The sequence below is a fragment of the Lactuca saligna genome, chromosome 2 (genome assembly GCF_052625555.1).
Source record: "Lactuca saligna cultivar CGN05327 chromosome 2, ASM5262555v1, whole genome shotgun sequence".
NCBI lineage: Eukaryota > Viridiplantae > Streptophyta > Magnoliopsida > Asterales > Asteraceae > Lactuca > Lactuca saligna.
In genome coordinates, this window is record NC_136418.1 from 165174363 (window position 1) to 165194772 (window position 20410).

The following is a 20410-nucleotide window of genomic DNA, read 5'->3' on the forward strand; positions in this document are numbered from 1 at the left end:
AACATCAACTTAATTTTTTTTACTAAAGTAGTAAAATCTTTTAAAAATCCATAACTTTGAGCAAGCTATAGTACAAATAAGTATTATCATTTCAAAATTAATAAGTTTATTGGTCAATTTTTGAAAAAAGATTAATAATTTTGGATGTATTTATCTTTTTTTTTTTCCTCAAAGTTAAATTTATTAGAAATGTTTTACCCTTAAAAAAGTCGTTTTCATTAAGAAAATTTCCCAATAGAACTGTTTTTCATGTAGTATGACGTAATGGCGACTTGGCGTGGCCGTAAAATCGTGAAATTTGAGCCCAATTTAATCGTGTCCGAAGCCCGTTACGCGGCAATGTAAAACCAGAAAAACCGAAGCCCAGCCCTCTACGATCAGCCGACTTCTGAACGCAAAAAGAACGCGGAGAGAAACCAACACTGGGAAAAGCGACACTGCGAGACATACGGAGACGACGACGACGACGACAACGACCACGACCACCAGCAGCCACCGGATTTTCACAAATTCTCCTTCAATGGAATTTTACTAATCAAAGGTATCATTTCCCCTATCCAATTATTCATTTATTTTCTCAATTTGGCTCAAACTTTTCCGAGTAAGAACTAGGGTACAGAACCACCCAATTTCTCGAATTACCAAATGTAGCTCATTTTTGTGGGGTTTTACACCTGTAGCTGTAGGTAGTATATTCTTGGATTATGTACGGAGAATTTGAACTTTTTATCAAGGTGCTCCGAGTAGAGCGCTGACTTTTTTGGTTGGAATTCGTGATGATTACCTTATGCTTGTTAATTTAGCTCGCCTTGCACTTAATCAAGATTCTCATTCGAATGTCATTGGTAATTCATTCAGAATAAATTATTTCAAGGTATCCTACATATGAGTGGGGTACCTGGAGTGTTTTGAGTCATGGCTGGAAACGCAAGATTTGAATCGCCCTCAGCTAGTTCTTCCGAGCCAGGGTTTTCTGGAACTTATTCAAATGGGAAGAGGACTACTCATTCGGTGTCAGGTGGGCCCAATTTGGATAGGTCCGGAAGCTTCAGAGAGGGTGCTGAAAGTCGGCTGTTTAATTCAGGGATTTCTGTCTCACGAGGTGGAAATAATGCAATGATAGCATCAGGACATTTCCCCCCTTTGTCTCAGTGTTTGTCTCTTGACCCAATCCCAATGGGTGATAGGAAGATTGATAGGTCAGTTGAATTAAGAAGAGTCATGGGACTTTTCATTGGAAGCACAAATGAAGATAATAGTTCTTCTGGAGCTTCTGGTCCTTGTAACTTAAAGCCTTCACCTCCAGTGGCTGTTGCAGATGATCTGAAGCGTTTCAGATCGAGTGTTGCAGACACGTGTATCACAGCTAGGTACTACTTTTTGTTATTTTCATGGATTTTCATTTTTCTGCAAGTATATTGTTGGTTAATAATATTGTACGATGCAACTTTTTAACAGGGGAAGGGCTAGCAAATTGGACGAACACTTGCATAAGTTGGATAAATATTGTGATGTTGTAATCTCTAAGAAACCACAAAGGAATGAGTTAGTGAATAATGATCAAGCAGGTGGTTTAAACACAAAGATTGGAACTCAAATTTACAGAAACCCAACAGAACTTGTAAATCAAGATCGCCCCAAGAATGTTCTTTTGAACAAGCGTGTCCGCACTTCAGTTGCAGAAACTAGGGTTTGCTTTCAATATTATTTATTTATTTTTTCAACTTGTTGATTTCTTTATTTGTTGTTATACGTAGACTCAAAAGCTAATTTTCAAATGCATTCCAGGAATTCCGAAGTAATGGTCTTAGAAGACAGCCTGTAGCAATGGCTAAAGAAAGAGATTTACTCAAGGACAACAATGGAGAATCTGATGTTTTAGAAGAGAAGATTCAGAGGTTGCCTGCAGGAAGTGAAGGGTGGGATAAAAAGATGAAAAGAAAACGTTCAGTTGGGGCTGCTTTTACAAGACCTATGGATAGCAATGGAGAGCCTAAAAGAAGTCTTCAAAACAAGGTTGCCAGTGACCCTGGGTTGCAATCAAATGATGTGCACCCTTACAGGTACTTCATCAAAAAACAACAAATTGGGTTTCAATTTGCATAATTAATACTTGTTAAAAAGCAGATTAGGAGCTTCTAATGGTAGTGGAAACACCCACAAGGTGGATAACAAGTTAGAAGGATCATCTAATAGTTCTCGTGCTCGCCTTTCCCCTAGAAATGAACAGGAGGGGCCCACTGTTCCCAGAGATCTTACTCTTACTGGTGGTCCAAATAAGGAAAGAATTCTCACAAAAGGAAGCAATAAGTATGTGTCCACTTGTATAACTTAATGAAATAATCATGCATTTTATTTGTTTTTTTTACTTATGTATTGTGTTTTGCAGGTTAAATACACGTGATGACAGTTATACTCCGTGTGCTAGTCCAATGACAAAAGGGAAAGCTTCAAGGACTCCACGTAATGGTGCCAGCTCATCACCAAGTACTCCACGTGTATCAGGAACATCAGAAACCTGGGATAACGTGACAGGTGGAAGTAAAATCCCTTCAAGTGGTGGAGGACCCGGGCCCACCAGGAAACGTGCTATGCCAGCTGGATCATCTCCCTCAATGACTCAGTGGGGTAGTCAGAGGCCACAGAAAATGTCAAGAACAAGGAGAGCGAATCTGGTGTCTCCTGTTTCAAATCAAGAAGAAAAACAGCAGTTATCATCTGACAGCTGTTCGCATTCTGATATTAGTGTTAGATTGGCATCTGATGGGACAAATGGTACTCTTGTTTCAAAACAGTTTAAACCTAAACCAGAGATTGTTCAATCTCCACAACGTATGTCTGAAAGTGAAGAATCTGTTGGTGGTGAAAGCAGATTGAAGGAGAAAGAAAAGGGAAACGGTGATACAGATGCAAATGCAAATGCAAATCCAATTGTAAATGTAAATGTAAATGTGAATGAAGGTCAGAATGTTGTGCCTTCATTACCAGTTGGAGTGAAGGTCAAATCTGTAATTAATGAAGAAAGTAGTGAGGGGGGTGTGAGGAGACAAGGGAGAAGTGGAAGAGGTCCTTTGATTGCTAGGGCTAGCTCTTCAGTGAATGGGGAGAAAATGGATAATTCACCCATGATTAAGCCAGTTCAAAGAAATAGGCCTGGTTATGAGAAGAATGGAAGGTATTCAGATTTTAAATTTTATTTATAGTTTTTTTATATAATTGTTATTTTTCTGGTTTACTCATGGAATGAAGAATGATGCATTTTTTGCCAGTAATAAAGGACGCCCTTTGAAAAAGCTCTCAGATCGTAAGGGCTTTTCACGTCTTGGCCATTTGCAAAACAGTGGTAAAGATTTCACAGGTATAGATACTGCTAATTGCTATCTTTTGTATTTTTTTTTTTAAATATTAAATTTTTTATATAAAGTTTCAGGAAAATCTGATGATGATCGTGAAGAACTGTTGGCAGCTGCAAATCATGCTCGCAATGCTAGCTGTAAGATGTTATATTTGTTATCTATTTTTGTTAGATTTAGAAATATTTTTATATATATAACTTTTTTTTTATTATTGATTGTGTAGATTTAGCGTGTTCAAACCCTTTCTGGAAAAAAATGGAACCAATATTTGCTCCTGTTAGCTCAAAAGACAGATTCTATTTATCCATGCAGGTGAGAACTGCTTTTTTTTTTTTTAAACAATTTGTCGAAAAAATTTATGGATTTTTAACTTTTAAATCACTTGTTGTGATGCTTTTGAATCAGCTAAAATCTGAGCAGGATGTTCAGGGAAACTTTCCTCAGTTTCATGGCCGTGAAAATAATATTGTGGTAAGTTTTTAATCCTGGAATCTTGATTCATTTACTTCCTTTTTCTCAAAATAAATATGTTAATAAATGCAACATGTTGTTTTTTGGTGTCCTAGGTGAACTTTCCAAATGAGGAAAGAAACGGGCATGTGAAACACCAGGGGAGCGAATCTTTTTCTGGGAGACTAGATTCAGAAAAAACATCTAAAGAATTCATTCCATTGTTTCAAAGAGTATTATCAGCACTCATTATAGAAGAGAACATTGATGAACTTGAAGAAGAAGAAAATATAACAACAGTTCAAGATAGTTTTTGTGATTCAGCATATGAAATGGATGATTATGAACCTAGAAAGAGGGCAAGAAGGGAATTTGAATGTGACACAGTGTTTGGTGTCCATGCTCAAAGCCCTCATTCTGTGAAGGTGTCTTTTTCTATAAGTGGTTGCTCCAACTCCTTTAGAAGCCCTAGCATCAATGATTCCCCATGTGAAGACGTGCATTCAGAAGTTGAGCTTTTAGCTGGGATTTCAAAGGACTTACAGATGGAAAGTTTTAACATTTCTTCATTTGATAATAAGTATGAACAAATGCGTGTAGATGACAGACTTCTTTTAGAGCTTCAGAGCATTGGTCTATACCCTGAGTTAGTGGTAGGCTCACTGTCCCTTGATTCACATTTTGTAAAAAAAAATGTCCTTTTTGAAAAAAAAAAATAATTCTTTTTTCTTGACAGCCTAACTTGGATGACAAAGAAGATGAAGCAATCAAACATGAAATTGACCAGCTGAAGATAAGACTTAGACAACAGGTTAATTTCGCGTTACATTTGACCTAATATGATTTCAAGTGTTTGATGTGGTTTTATTTATTTATTATATAGAATGGTAAAAAGAAGGCATGCTTGGAGAAAGTATGTAAAGGCGTTGGAGGCAGCTTTGTAGGGAGGTAAGAAGTTTATTTATTTTAATATCTTAAAGTCAAATTAGGTCAGAATTCAAAAATTTTAAAACATCATCTTGTTGTTAATTGTTATGCAGAGATCTTGAGCAGGTTGCAATTGATAGATTGGTGGAGCTTGCTCACAGGAAACTTCTGGTAACTTGTTACTATTTCAAAAAAAAAAAAAATAGTTTCTTAATCCTACTTTTTATAAATATTTAACCAAGTTTTGTTGCATATATAAAAAAACAGGCTACTAGAGGAGCTTCAAGAGGTGGGATTCCGAAAGTCCCAAAGCAAGTTGCATTGGCATTTGGAAGGAGGACACTTGCCAGATGTCGTAAATTTGCGAAATCAGGTATAAGCTGCTTCAACGTGCCTACATTGCGAGATGTCCTTTTTGCCCCTCAGGACCATGAGTTGGAGCCTACAGTTTCTGTAGCCAATAACACCACCACCAATTATATCGGATTCCAAAACCCTCATCAAGATTCAAGGCTGTCATCTGGTACAAAATCCCTACTAATCCTTTCATAGTATTACCCATTAAATGTTAATTAATTATGATTATGATCAGATGAGGCATTTGCTATAAACGGGCCGATATCAAACAGAGGGAAGAAGAAGGAACTTTTACTGGATGATGTTGGCACGGTTATGGGAGGGAAGAGATGCGATCAACGGAAGACAAAACCTAAGCCGAAACAAAAGGCGGCTGGAGTCCCAATGTCTGGGAATGGATTTGGAAGGACATTACATCCGGTACAGCCGTCGTCGGTGGTAAATGTTGAGAGAAGAGACATTCGGATGGTGTCACAAGAAAGCAAGGAGATGATGCCACTTCATGAGTTGGATCCGTTGGATGAGTTAGGTGTGGGGCCGGAGCTTGGTGGGGCCCAGGATTTGAGTTCTTTGTTGAACTTTGATGAAGAGGAATTACAAGATCAGTATACAGCAGGGCTTGATATACCAATGGATGATCTTGCAGAATTGAATATGTTTTGATACATCTTTCATGAAGGGGAGGAGTTTGATGATATATGTATATTGTTGTGGATTATTTCAGGAGTCTTGTCTTATATTATACAGGAAAGGTAAGAGTAAGAAGAAGAAGAAGATGTCATGTATCAACCACCCATCATTTGTAATTATGGTCTCTTTTTTTTTTTAATTATTAATTTATGTTTGGGTTTAATGCTTGTTTTAGGAAAAGAACGGAATATGTTGTAGTTGTTGTGGTTGCCTTGTAAAGACAAGGGTATTTATATTCTGAACTGGAAGAGTTGCTGGTTATATGTAGTGGAATGAATGAATGTGTTGATTAGTTGATAAATGATAAATGCTTTGTTTTTCTTTCAAACACCCAAAACAAACACATTCATCACAAATATTAACTTTACATAAACTTTACTCCTTTTTACCAATATAGGCAATGTACATTAGTTTTTACACATAGCAAATAGCAACGTACTTACATTTCATTACCAACATGTTGGGTATTATCAACAAGCAACCAAATGGGTTACTATTATTGTCAATGAAATAAAAGTAGATTGCTAATAAACGTAAGATAAGAATATACATTGCAATAACCAGTAAAAATTAAAATACATACATATCAAGACTATTGAAGTTGTACCTTAATTTGTCAAAGTTAATAGATATTGAGACTACAATATTGTACTTTGGATATGCCATGTTATGTATCGGTAAGGTATACTAATGCTATCATCCAATAACCATGTACACTTCTATAACTACCTACAAGCCAACCAAGCTGCTCTTGTTCCATATCTTTCCAAACTACATACAAATTAATAACACCATTCAACCAATGTTAAGATTGGAAGATTTGATATTTTCAACAACATTTTAAATTGAAAAGAAACAAGATCATTATGGACTATCTATGGCTTAAAGGGACAAGATCATATAGCGAGTAACATGTGTATTAGGATGCTCTCCCTAATTCGAAATATATTAGACTACTCGGAGTGGGCAACGCACCACTCCCGTTATTACGCCTCATAACACGTGATAACACCAGTGAACACCGCCCCACCCTCCCGTTATTACATGTTAAGGGCTTTCGCGTTATTTCCCGTTACCACCATCACATATGATAACAGCGTTTTTTTGTTTTTTTGCCTTGTAACTCGTGTGGGCGTTGCCCACACCCACCCCTCTTAATGAAGTTGTTGTGACGCTGCGATTTGCAATGCTAGATTTTAAATTGTTGAATTTTAGAGGTCTGATTTCAAGCTTGATTGTAGAATAAAAACTAAAGAGGTGAGATCGGATAAGTGTAAAATCCTACAATATTAGTCGGGATCCTAAGATCCCATATCTTGCTCGAGAATCAGATATTGTGTGATTAGGTTCGATTTTTGCTTATAGGATCTTCAGAGATGTTAGGATTAAGTTTGAGAAGTATGATTCAGATTTCGAACACATAGTCATCAAAAATATGTTAACAATAATGAGTTTAGTTCGAACTATAACATGTTAACAAAGAAACTATTTACAAAATATATTTCTATAAACATTTGCGTTACTCTGTCGAACCATAGATGACAATTTTTGAGCAATAATTAATTGTTTCATCAAACATACTATACCTTCTTTTGTGAAAGTGAGACTATATGCAATTATGCATTAATGATTAATCATTGATTTTGTTCCATTAAAATAAACAGTATTTACGATGTATTTTTTTACCGTGTAATAATGAAATTAGATGTATTTAACAATGATTTATCATTTTATGTAACATGTAACAATGATGGGGAGAGTGGCGTTACAAAGGAATTATGAAGCTTTTTGGAACTCCAGCCCACAGCCAACATAAGCAATAAGAAATACTAAACACAATGTCTAAAAAACAAAATTTAATGTGTGTGTGTGTATATATATATATTTCCATTTTTATATTTTTCCTAATATTCCATGAACAATGAGCTCATAATATTCCACTACTCATAATTAATTCTCCCACATTTTTTTTTTTGTAAATTGACCGGTAGTTTTAACATTTCAAAATTATACTACCAACAATTAAATATAATTCCAAGATTTATTTTTCAAGGGCTAATGTTGTTGAGTTGAGGCTCCTCCTTTTGAACAAGTAGGTGAATCGTCACAGTTTTACAACTCAAAATTGAAGGCTCAAGCACACCTATCAGGGCTTTCAGGCAATGATGTCATTGTACCACTCCCAAAGCTCATGGTACAACCCTTGCTCACAACCACCATACATTTAAGATCCTTCTCCTGCAAAAACCCATCTTATCATTAAATTCATCATCTTTTTTGCAAAATCTAACTCAATGTACAAACAATGTACAACCTTCTCTGCATGCTCAAAGATTGCAGAAAACCACCGCTGTTATATCAGATGTTTGAAATTCCACGAAGTCAATCCCTACATTGTGAAATTACCAATTTACCCTCTTTACATTATGCAACTCAGTCTTGGAGCCCAACTAATGAAAGAAAATGGAGTTACTAATTCCATCCTCCATTTCAATGAATTACACAACCAATTCCATTCTTTGGACTGTTTTTGGTTCAAAAACAAATATTGGAATTTCAATATATTGCTTTAATTTTGGGTTGACCTATGTTGAAAAAAGTAGAAATATCTCTTGATTTCAAGAGGAAAACAAACTCAATTAATTCACAAAAACTAAAAAACTGACCTGAAAATCCAAAATCTGGGGTGTTTCAGTCTGTTCCATTTGATAAACATCTAACAGCAAGCAAGTGCATTGTTCAAGGATTGTGCTTCTGTTTTATTAAACAAGATTATATAAAAATTAAATTGGGATATTAAATATTTATTAAGAAATATAACTTACAGGTAATTAATTCATAGACAACAAGAAAGCTGTCCAAGCAGTTTACAAAAAAAGATACACACATAATGGTCCGAAATTAATTCTGAAAAAGTGGTACTTCTTTTGTGGAAAAAATAAATAAATCTAAGCAAGAAGAATTTAAACCTAAATTAACCAAAAAAAACTCTTGAAACAAAGGTCAAACAAACCTTTGAAATTCAATCAACAGCCTCTTGTCTTGCAACCAAATACAGGTTTTGATTCTTCAGTTTATTCAAATAATCAAACAATACCCACAACATTGTTCAGTTTCTTCCACAATCAACAATGCCAAACACTCGGCATTTTGCAAAGGAAAATCAAGAGCAAAGTGCTCTATTTCATGTTTCTTAATCAAACTTTGATTCTGTTCTTCATTTGGATTAAAGTTCTGACCAAAACAAGAGTAGATAAATTGTTTGTTAGAATAAAGTTTAAAACTTACAATCCGTCATTGCACGCCACAAAACATAATCACATAGCAAGCTCCCTCTGTTTCCTATAAGAATTGATAACAATAAAAGAAAAAAAAAAATCAGATCTAATCAGAGTTTCATTTTGTTGCATAAAGTGGGAAATAGCAAAACTTAATTTGCATTTAACCCCAAATACTGACCTTATCGCAATTGAGTCTCTAGTAAAGAAGCTAATATGCAGATGCAGATGCACAAAACTCCATTAGTGGATTCATAATGACTTGGCCTCTGGCTCAACCAAAACAAAAAAGGAACAGTTTAGATAAATACAAAATCAAACTTATTTGACCATGTAAACTATAGATGGGTTATACTCACAATATTCCTAGAAACATCACTTCAAATTCACCAACTCTCATGTGTCTACTCTGTATTATATTATCCAGCATTTCCCCTTTTAAGCATCCACCAATTTCAGTCATATCCATAAATATCTGCAACAAAGCAGTCTTTAACTTTAGATTTAAACTACAAATTCATCATAAACAACGTGATATACAAAAGGATCAAAACAACTGAAAGTTTCACCTCTGATGTTCTCTAGAATGTTCAATTAACTCTTGGCTATATCAAGCCCATGAAATAAAGCTAGTGAATATCAACAAGCCTGTAACAATGGTAAAGCAAAAGATTAATATCATACACAATGCTATTAAAAATTCAGAAACAAAAACTAAGCAATTACCTGGTAAAAGACGATGGGATAAGAATCAGGTTTTTGTGAGATAATATCAAAACAAGGGCTACCAGAATTCTTGCTATCTCTGTAACTCATAAACCCAATACATTCCAAAAACCAAGAATTTATTCAAAACAATTTGCCAGTTGAAAGAATCTTGTGTTGTTGCTCTACCAACATTGCCAGTTGTCACCAACAAAGGTGTAGAATTCTTTCCATATTTGTATATCTTAAGAGACTAGATTCTGATAAACTGTGTCATTGGCATCAACAGCATGTTATGTTACACAACAAAGCTTCAGATTTCAGAGAACTCAACACCATCTTCATAACATCTGTAAACAAACTGAAACCACAAACTTAGTATTAAACTCTTCACACATGTAGAAAAACTGTGTGCACTAATAATAATAATACCAACACCAAAACTCACCTTCCTATGATGCACTTTCAAAGACCAAACTTTGTTGCTGCTGAAGGAAATATTAAACAACAAACTGCCAAAAAAAAAAAAAAAAACTATAAAAGAATACTTGTATGAGCTTTTCTAGATGCAAAATCACTAATAAAATTATCAAGATCCATATTGTCTAACGTATCTCTCTCCAGATATAACATGGCCAAACCATCCAACTTTTCTTCAGAGATTGATGAACTCCAATAGTTTTTTAATAATTTCAATTTTAATTTTTTTTCCCTACAGTGATGGGTAAAGTCAGCATGATTTGGTATGCAATGGCAACATTTGGATAGCAATCTATAGCATTCACATGTTCCAATATTTCAACTGCTGACATCATTTTATTTGGCAAAGTCATCTGCAACACTTGTAATTCAGTAAGGAGTTCATCTATAGCCACATCACACGCTTTCTTATGGGAAAAAGTAGTTGCAAAACTAACACAACACTTTTTAAGTTGAGTATAGAAATCCAAAGATACTTTTGAATGTTTTTAATTGATCGAATCTATCATTCAACAAAGCAATTGCAATATCCACAAGATACATAAAGTACTCAACTTTAAAAGACTCTTCAGTTGTTGATTGTGTTTCATCTTCATTATCAAACGTAGCTTCTACATCCATATCACATGCAATTGCTTTAGCCATATTCATACTAGAGACAAATCCTGTATTTTTATATTTCTCAAAGTATATCATCACACTTTTTATTAGATTAATGATAGCATCTATGCACATAGTTTCGGATTGCAACTTTTTACTCACCATATTAATAGCAAATAATATATCATACCAAATAATCAAACTAAGTAAAAATTCAAAACTCTCTATATCACTAACCAAACTTTCTGCTTCACTCTTTGATTTTGCATCATCACATGATTTGCTTAATTCTATCAAAGCCAACCTTACTTGAGGAGCATAAAACCTAATAGCTTTGACACTCTTTCTTCTACTCTCACAACGAGTTTTGGATAACGATTTCATAGTTAAACTTGGAAGATTATCAAGTAATGTTTTACATCTTTTAGGAGAACTTGAAAATAATTCAAACATACGTTGCAAAACTCCAAAAAATGAAACGGCTTTATCACAAGAATGAGCTAAATCACTAATAGTAAGGTTAAGACTACGAGAAGCACAAGCCATAGAAAATGCTCTAGGATTAACTTCATGAAATTGTTTTTGAACTCCTTGATGTTTTTCTTTAATATTCGAGTCTATATCATAACCCCTTAAATCATCAACATTAAGATCAAGCAATTTAAACACATCTAACAATTCATTAAAAAGTCCAACACCAGATGTATCTCCCACCTTTAAAAATTCTATAAAGTATTCAACAATATTTACTTTTTCAGTAGACATGTTCACACATCGAACAACTAGAGCCATTTGTTCTGGATGAATTACATTTGCAGTACAATCAAGTATAATAGAAAAATATTTTGCTTTCTTGATAATCTTAGTTATAGAAGTTTTCACCATGTGGGCTAAAAGAGAAATTACTTCATCCTGAATTTTATGACCAATATAGTGATGATGAGTTTCATCATTTCCTATACGCCCAACATGATATTTCATTACAACATCAAAATCTGTCATCATTTCAATTAGCCCCAAAAAATTACCATTACTATCTTCATAAAGATTCTCGTTAGATCCTGTTAAAGATAAATTGTATTTACACAAATATTTCACTGCAGAAATTATTCTTATTATAACCTGTCTCCAACGCTCTTTTTCGTGTATAATTTTTTGTTGTAAATCTTTATCATTCTCATTTAAAACGCTAGAATAACCAGCTATTTTCATAGATTTATCCACAGATTCTTCTTGAGATTGTTTTTGTTGCTCAGTTTTTTGTCTTTTTTTGCCTTTTTGGCTATCACATATGTCTTTATTAGGAAACATCATAAGAACAGTGATAATACAACAAACTAGATAAGGAACAAAAGCACCTGTCAGAGATCTTATTCCTTTTTCTGTTTTTCCCTTGAACTTTGCAAGAATAACAGTCGTTTCTTTTCAGTATTTCCTACACAGAAAAATAGAAATCATATATTACACATACCTCTAACCTCCTACAGACATACTATATAGATTGGAATACATAAACACCAAACCATAATAGAAAGTAGAAAATACAATGGCTAGATGTCTGGAGCCCTGGACATAAAATCAAAGGCAAAGGCGAATGTGACTATCTGACTATCTAGATACCAAGTGACAAACATTGAACCATTCGAGAAAGTACACTAAAAGAAACTAAACTCGTCTGAAAGCTACTGATAAATTGATACTAACAATAAAACAATAATATACAACGTTAATGTGGCCTAAGTCCTAATTCATAACAAAAGAAGATAAAAATTTCGGATAAACCAATGTATTAATGATTAATGAAGTTTATTGCCTAATTTAATCATTTAATGGTACCTTCAATAGTTCAATGGGATAAACTCGAAGAAGCAACGTAAGCAGTAAAGCAGATTGCGATGAGAGAGAGAGAGAAAGAGAGAGGGCCTGCCGCCTGCGATTGGTAATTTGCGCTGGTATCTCTCAACTGAGAAAGGGGAGCGATTGATGAACAAAACGTACAACACTCAACAGCAGTGGAAGTGGAATCGTGTTCTTGCGATTTGCGAATCTTTTGTAACTTGGCGATAACGGTCGAAATTGGGAGAGACTATAACATAACGTGGGTTATTGAGAAATTGGGCCTGGCCGTTGAATACTTGAATCGTCTCAGCGTATCTTCGTTATGGGCTTTGACGTTTTTTCATGTTTGAAGCTTAGACTTTAGAGCAAGTAGATATGCGATATTTGGAATTAGTTTTTTCTATTATCAATTTAGCATGACGAGTTTATATCCTATTATTATAAAATTAATTAAAATTTTATAATTATTAAACAATTATTTTAAAGAAATAAGTTTAAAAAATTATTAATTAAGAGATATACAAAAATTTTAAAATTAGTTATAACTTCAAGTTTAACATATAATTACAAAAAATAAATATTTCTATAAAAATTTTAAAATCTATTCGATTCCATCCAATCAAATAAGGGGCTTTGGCTTACATGTTGTTTTTGGAATGGATAGAATTTGTCGAAAATTTTGAAATCTAAAGGAATTTGAATGGCATGATTTTGGTTGGCACTCCATTCTTTGTTGTTTCTATTTGGTTTCTAAAATTGTCAAAGGAATTACAAACCTGCACAAGAACCAACCCATTTATTGTCGTTATTGTAATTTCTTTCTTGTTTTGAAGAAATTGCAAAACCGTCGCCTATATAAGTTGCCAAAAATCTCTTTGTATAGTAACAAAAATGGTAATACATAGCCCCAAGTAAAGAATTCTAAATGTTGTAAAATACAAAAAAAAAAGGAAGGGACTATCGTATCTAGAAATGATGGTGTTGCGTTTTTTATACTTTTGAATTCGTGTTTTGATCAATGTTTTAAAACTAGTTTTTCAATTGAACCGATATAATGATCGGTTTCGGTTCAACCAGTTCGACCGCCGATTCAACCAACAAGTTTTCTATATATGGTTATGGCATGTGTCAGCCTTCTAGTTGTTTACACTATGAATATGTCCAATTTTGATTTGGAAATAGGTTGCTTTTTAATGGGCTAAATGAAATCCAATTATATAAGTCCAAGAGATTGGTGCATATGGTTTTTTATCTGTTCTGTCACACCAGTTCAACCTATTTACACTCATATTATCTTTTTCATCTTCCTATAAGCATATAAATCTTATTTGAATGTGTGGGAAAGGAACCCTAAAGTATGCAGATGTTAATGATAAACTCTTATCTGAGGAGAAAAGTCTAAAAGGTAGAAATTATATTATGTCAGAATGTAAAAAATTTATATTCAAAATGAGAAGAATAAGAAATACCAAACAAATTCAACATGATGGGACAGTTTGAACATGTCAACAGAAATTGTCCATGTGTAGCAGAGTCGACAAAAGACTTTAATACAACTAACAATGCGTCAATCATTATTAACAATTGACAGTGATAAATTTCTTTGAGATTTGACATTTCCATGTAGTATGCCCATACTACCATGGAAAGGGGTGTATTATTTTTGTTAACGCATTCATGAATTTACATATTGGTATTAGATTGGTGTAAATGCACGATGCATGTTGAAAGTTGATGTCCATATATAATGAACTTTCATGTAAGCCAAAAAGGGAAGTTATACCAAAAAAAAAAATTGAGTAAGGTTTCATATTTGTCGTGATGAAGTTCTTAGGATGGTTTATACTAAGTGTTGATATTCCTTTATGGTGGAGTACGATAATTTTGCATCTTTATAATTATGATTGGCAGTCGAAAACAATATTTCTTTTTGGTGTAGCAACAATATATTTCATTTATCAAATGTGAGATTGTTGAATTTTTGGCTAAAATGAAGAAGGATTTTTCATCCTATATTTGTAGAAGGTAGTTGGATGGAGTGGTCGTAAAGCCTATAAAGGAAATACAAGGCTTTGCTTTCAAATTGTCTCAATCAAAAACAATTTTAATTATTTGATTTTTTTTCTTTTCTTATTTTAAAGTGTAACAAAGTGTTAGTCAAAACTTTGGAGAATGTGAGGATAATTTAGAGGTAGACTTGAATGATTAATCTATATGATTGTGATAATTTATCACATAGCAAATTTTTCTCTCTAAAAACTTGTGGTTTTTTATACTATACTTATATATGTCACAAAGAACCCTATACTAACCAAAAGCATTATGTCCCTCGTGCTCAACCACTTCCTCCACCTTTGTTGGGCGGTTGTGTGCATCCAACCTTGTTGGAGGCGATAATATTTTGTATGGTTACATACTTGTGCTAAAGAAATTGTCATGCATGCATTTAGTATAATGGGCATTAAATCATTGAATATGTACTTCTCAAGCCCCACCAAGAATCTTCTATAAAATATTAAGATGTCATTTGGTTCGAATAATGTTTTAAAAGGAATTAGAATCTAGCAAATAAATACAGACTCAAAGTAATTTGAATTTGAAGGAATATAAACTCATAACATGTTTTGAGTGATAAAAATAAAATAGAAACAAAGCACTGGAAACGACCCCATGCAAACCAAATGATAAGAGAAACAAGGCACTCGAAACTACCCCATGCAAGCCAAATGATAAGAGAAACAAGGCACTGGAAATGACCCCATGCAAGCCATAAGTTGGCCCATGACCAAACCATGAAAGCCAAAAGGATCAAGGGAACAAGCCTAACACTGACATGTGTAGTCCATCTCGTTGGTGCAAGACAAAGGATTATTTTCAAAATCTATAAGGCACAAGGACCTGGTTATTGAGAAGCTAAGTCCCTCATATTTGCAAACCAAAGGATTAAGAGGACAATGCCCCATCCGGCATATCGATGACCTCAAGCAAGATAAACGATCAAGGAAACAAGACCCCAGGTCATGAACGATCCACACAAACTAAACGTATTGATTTCTTTGATATTTGGTATCATTTTTAAAATGATAGTCTTTTGAAATTTTATTAGTTTCTTTGATATTTGGTATCATTTTTAAATTAACAAATTAATTAAACATATTGGGTTGAAAATTTAAAATTACTATCATAATTAAACTAATAAATAATCTAAATTCTTTTACGAATAAAGCAACTTGCAATGGTTCATAATAAAAATTTATCTTGAACCACATGAGAAAAAGATTACAAACATAAGATATACACAAATAACTTGAGTTTAACAGAAGTGGTGATAAATGGTTGTGGATATGTGACTCTATATGGGTTTTTTTGGTTAGCTCCATGAGGCAAATTATTTATGATGCAAGTTCAATCTCAGGTTCGGTGTGCCGATGGGTTAATTGGATTCCATTGAAAATTAACAGCTTTGTTTGGAGATTATTTCAAGATAGGATTCCTACATCTCAAAATCTGATTAAAAGAGACATTAATATTTCTTCGAATCTTTGTCGTTTCTACTGTTCTTTGGAGGAGAGCACATACCATATAATCTTTTCATGCAATTTTGTTGTGAAGATTTGGAGTTGGTTGATTAGATGGTCTTCTATTATAGAGGTGCAACCTGCTTCCTCTTCACATTTGAGAGATTGGATTATCTCGATGGCTGGTGACAAAAACAGAAAAATATGGGAATGCATCTCATTTACACCACTCTCTGAATAATTTGGAAGACATGTAATGCCTTGATGCTTAGAAACGAAAGGCGAGCGGTCATGGTGGTTGTGGATGATATTAGTATTAGCGCTTTCAATTGGATTAAATCTAGATCCAAGTTTTGTAATTTAGATTGGTTTGCTTGGTGTATGTCTCCAACTTTGAACTCCTTTGTTTCCTGACTTGAGCTTATCGCTTAAGTTCTTTTTTGTGCTACTATATGCTGCTTTGGCGTTCAAAAAAAATAAAATTAACAAAATATCATCAAAGGTTAGTAGATTTTTTTTAAACATTAATTAACCAATAAAATCATTATTATAACGAACTTTAAAATTTATATAAGTTTCAAATCAATATGGTAAAAAAATTATGATTATTTTATTATAGATATGGCACCCATGGAATACCAAATGTCAATAGTGAAATAATATAAACCCTTTATTATTTTTTGTAAATTATTATTATTTTTTGTTAAATTTATATCCAAAAATATATTTTAAATCTATAAAAAGCAAATAAACTATTCATATTTACATATAACAAAATAATAAAAAGTTTCGTTAACAATAACATGTAACATATTCTTTATAATCACATAAATCATAAGCTTTTAACATCCATCAATTGCCTAATCACCCAATTACGTCAAAATTTTGATATAACAAATTCAACAAAAAAAAAAAATGATAGGGTGAAGTTGGAAGATATGACTTTATTAAGAGTTGATTGTCAATTTAAATATCTTCAATTTCAAATTTCTTTTCAACTAGGACTTCAAAAATACCTCAATTTTATCATATCATATGAATTAATGAAAAAAATAATAAATAAATAAACTAACTTTGATTCCAATTGCATGCAAAATCAAATCATGTAACTTAACTTTGATTCCAACTGCATGCAAATTCAAATCATGTAACTTCATACACTCCAGAACATTATTAGTATATATTTTGTATTCATCAAATAGAATTCATATCGACTTGAGAAAAAAAAAGGCAATATGTTCTTTATTTCCATCTACATTTTTAAAACTGATTGGTAAGGTTCATGAAGATAAAAAAAATAGTGATGAAATACAAAATTTCATCTAAAATCTTAGAATTTCGGTTGTAGTCACATATTTTAAAGAAATGTGGAGGTGGAGGCTTCTTTCTTGTTAAATCGAAGATTAGTGGTGGTTGAACTAGCTCCGACTCCATTGTTCGAATTTTCAAAAAACATTTAATTCATATTGAAACCGAGTGTTAAGGTCCCCCCTCATGTTAAGGTATGTTACGTTGATGTAGAGACAGTAGAGTTATAGTTTGTGAATGTAAGTAGCGATGTATAACACTTTTTTACGATAAGTGGTTGGAAAATGATGCTATATAATTATGAGTGACAAAACTTTTTATGTTATAATATTATGCATACACTCATATACCCTATATAAAAGAATAGTTTTAATTTCTTTTTGTCATGTATCATTCTAATACAACACCTTATTAATATTATGTCATGTGTAAGGGATATACATTAGGGAAATTACAATCACAATTAATGGCTTTAAGGTTTTAAATAAAATGGACAAAAATAAGAAATTAAATCCAAGAACTTAAAAATCCTTCAAACCCGCCAAGTGGGTTGGGTTTAAAAAATTCACCCTCAGTTTTGTCTTATTAGAAATTAGGGTATAGTAAGGCTTGGAATTCTGAGAATTGTGTAAAACACTTTCAGATTAAAGCATTTGGGTGATATTCTTAATATTCTTTAATCAGATAAGATTCAGAGAGACAAGAATTTAGAATGTTTTGATGATAGTTTCGTATATACCAGAAAATGAGACCAAAACCGACTTTATGATCTTTGTCTGAAAACTGTCATATGACAGTTTCATACTGTCATAAAACTATAAAAACTGACATAAAAATGGAAGTTTGGATAAGGATCAAACAATGGTCAATTCTTTGAAAATCTGATTTTCTGATGCATTTTTAATATAGCAAGATACCTTTGGACCCCGCTCCCAGGGGCGCTACCCCGGATCCCCGTTCGTTTAAGGGTTTCGCCCCTAAATGACAGTGTACTTTGAAAACTTGATCAAACTTAACAAGTGTATACTCCACATCTTCCTTACTGGTTTAATATTTATCAAGATCACTTTTGGTTAACAAAATAATCCATTACACTTAAATAATATTGATGATAACAAATCACTAACATGTCTCTTACGAGTTACAATCAAGGTTTAATGCAAAATGATACAAAAAGGTCATGCCTTACATAAGGACATTATAACAAACTATATGCAAGTTCAGAAGCGAAAAAGCAAGTGATGAAAAATTACAGATTGATACAACTAATATAATGCACAACACTATCTTGATTTTCTAGACGTGTTACATAAAATGGAATCAATTCAATTACAATGCATTTTGTCTTCCATTAGAATATGTGAAGTATTAATACAATTAACGAATTGTCAAATTAAAGTTTTGTATGAACATAAAGGGAAAAGGGCACAAAGTTCTTCAACTGTTCTTGAAAGAAACCTCGGATTTGGTAAATGGAAACCTAGTTTGTAAAGATCACTGTCAAAATGAGTCCGTTTGAGAGTTTTCTTGTAACTTTCAGCGGCCATTCTTGGGTGACCCCTAGCAACGGCAACCTACATGAATCCTCAAAAAAGAGTCAAATAGACAATACTTTCCATTTATATATAGTTCAATGTATAACTAAATTACAATTATTTAAAATGAAACACTACCCATATATAGCTTAATAGATCAAGTGAATTGTGTCGTCCCCAATAAGCCCATTAAGTCAAAAAGAACCAAACACCTTAAACGATTTAAGGAAGATAAGTTAAAGGGCACTAACCCGATGTTTCCCTTGAAGTTCAAAAAGCCAGAAATTCCAGTCCTTCAATGTATCTCCATCTACTTTGACATATATATCAGCCCAATCTTTGTGTTGAAACTCTACATAATCTAATTTATACCCAACTCCTGTTCCCAAGGCCTTTACGAATGCTTCCTTCAAACACCAATTCCTGTTCCATTTTCAAACCATACATTAATCATACCATTTACAATCATCAAGTACATTTAATATGAACCTTGAAAATCTTAGATTTTCCTTATTTTGACTTAGGGAGGATACAAAAAAAGAATGCCTTTTAATCAAGAAAACAAGCAAGCGAATTGTAGCTTCACCTGAAAAAAACGTCCAGGACATGATCATCAGAACCAGCATTGACAATCTTTTCCCACTCTGAACTTGAAAAGTATGATGAGAAATTGCGAATGAACTCTGAAACCGTTTCTTTTCCAGGATTGACGCAACATACAATGTCTAAACCCACAAGGCAAATGGGTTCAGAGGCTATCGCCACATAGTCACCATGATGAGATACATTAAAGTTGAAATTTGGAAATTTCATACTGTTCTTATGGCTTTCCTAGAAGAGAGAAGCAAGGACATGAATACATGATCATACATGACATAGTGATCAGAGTCAGAGGCACAAAAGCATAATAAGAACGTGAAATTTCAGTCCAATTCGAAGAAATACCAGATAAGGCTTGCCTTCAGGAGTTCGATTGATGATAATCTCTTCAAATGGAATCTCTAGAACCTCATGCACAAGTGCATACTGCAACAGCCGGCTCACAAGTGCCCTCTTTTGGTCTTCAGTTTTCGTAAACCTAATTAATTTCACCCCACCAACAAAGATTCAACTACAAAAGGTTTCAATTTGCGAAGTCGAATTCAACTATAACAGTAATATCGGTCTTACCTGGTGATAGAGGAGTGTTGTTCTTGAGGTAAAACAGACATGGCGATGGAGAATTCATTGGGTGTGGGATTCCACTGTGATATGTTGACCAACCATCTCTTCACACCCTTTTCCATCTCCATTTCCATGGCAATTCACGGAAGCAGAAGACGGGGGCATGATTGTAATTAACAGGATCTGGGGGCTGAGGGTGAGAT

At 33.5% G+C, this 20410-nt stretch overlaps 3 protein-coding genes across 11 annotated transcripts; 1 reads left to right on the forward strand and 2 right to left on the reverse strand.

Moving 5' to 3' along the window:
• The first annotated feature begins 366 nt into the window (after positions 1-366).
• On the forward strand, positions 367-6047 carry LOC145032572 (spectrin beta chain, brain). Of its 2 annotated transcripts, none has more exons than XM_078981423.1 (16): positions 367-541; positions 859-1370; positions 1459-1690; positions 1789-2063; positions 2128-2310; positions 2390-3175; positions 3270-3358; positions 3431-3493; positions 3580-3668; positions 3762-3827; positions 3923-4459; positions 4543-4617; positions 4690-4754; positions 4847-4904; positions 5001-5256; positions 5326-6047. In XM_078981423.1, exons 2-16 carry the CDS (start codon positions 916-918, stop codon positions 5751-5753), a joined length of 3657 nt encoding a protein of 1218 aa, XP_078837549.1. In that variant the 5' UTR covers positions 367-541; positions 859-915; the 3' UTR covers positions 5754-6047. The 2 variants fall into 2 exon arrangements, with proteins under 2 accessions (XP_078837549.1, XP_078837548.1); XM_078981422.1 differs by having other exon boundaries at positions 368-541; positions 3425-3493.
• A 1572-nt stretch (positions 6048-7619) lies between these two features.
• Positions 7620-12900, reverse strand: LOC145032573 (uncharacterized). Of its 8 annotated transcripts, none has more exons than XM_078981432.1 (12): positions 12680-12900; positions 10799-12278; positions 10212-10275; positions 9785-10113; positions 9628-9706; positions 9418-9533; positions 9240-9327; positions 9069-9122; positions 8794-8847; positions 8447-8534; positions 8095-8169; positions 7620-8018 (listed from the first exon to the last, which is right to left on the reverse strand). In XM_078981432.1, exons 2-3 carry the CDS (start codon positions 12155-12157, stop codon positions 10264-10266), a joined length of 1371 nt encoding a protein of 456 aa, XP_078837558.1. In that variant the 5' UTR covers positions 12158-12278; positions 12680-12900; the 3' UTR covers positions 7620-8018; positions 8095-8169; positions 8447-8534; positions 8794-8847; positions 9069-9122; positions 9240-9327; positions 9418-9533; positions 9628-9706; positions 9785-10113; positions 10212-10263. The 8 variants fall into 8 exon arrangements, with proteins under 8 accessions (XP_078837558.1, XP_078837556.1, XP_078837557.1 ...); XM_078981430.1 differs by having other exon boundaries at positions 9785-10124; XM_078981431.1 differs by lacking the exon at positions 8794-8847 and having other exon boundaries at positions 9785-10124.
• A 5847-nt stretch (positions 12901-18747) lies between these two features.
• LOC145032574 (uncharacterized) lies at positions 18748-20346 on the reverse strand. Its single transcript, XM_078981433.1, has 5 exons — positions 20214-20346; positions 19989-20121; positions 19630-19874; positions 19295-19466; positions 18748-19082 (listed from the first exon to the last, which is right to left on the reverse strand). Exons 1-5 carry the CDS (start codon positions 20339-20341, stop codon positions 18897-18899), a joined length of 864 nt encoding a protein of 287 aa, XP_078837559.1. The 5' UTR covers positions 20342-20346; the 3' UTR covers positions 18748-18896.
• Positions 20347-20410: the final 64 nt, after the last annotated feature.

Bases quoted from the DNA above. Each gene is read 5' to 3' on its own strand.
- LOC145032572 (XM_078981422.1), top strand. From the start codon at position 916: ATGGCTGGAAACGCAAGATTTGAATCGCCCTCAGCTAGTTCTTCCGAG. The intron at 1,371-1,458 runs GTACTACTTTTT...ACTTTTTAACAG, and splicing joins GACACGTGTATCACAGCTAG to GGGAAGGGCTAGCAAATTGG. The intron at 4,460-4,542 runs GTAGGCTCACTG...TTTTCTTGACAG, and splicing joins GTCTATACCCTGAGTTAGTG to CCTAACTTGGATGACAAAGA.
- LOC145032573 (XM_078981428.1), bottom strand. From the start codon at position 12,157: ATGATGTTTCCTAATAAAGACATATGTGATAGCCAAAAAGGCAAAAAA.
- LOC145032574 (XM_078981433.1), bottom strand. From the start codon at position 20,341: ATGGAAATGGAGATGGAAAAGGGTGTGAAGAGATGGTTGGTCAACATA. The intron at 20,122-20,213 runs GTAAGACCGATA...GAAATTAATTAG, and splicing joins CAACACTCCTCTATCACCAG to GTTTACGAAAACTGAAGACC. The intron at 19,467-19,629 runs GTGAAGCTACAA...AAAATGGAACAG, and splicing joins GTCCTGGACGTTTTTTTCAG to GAATTGGTGTTTGAAGGAAG.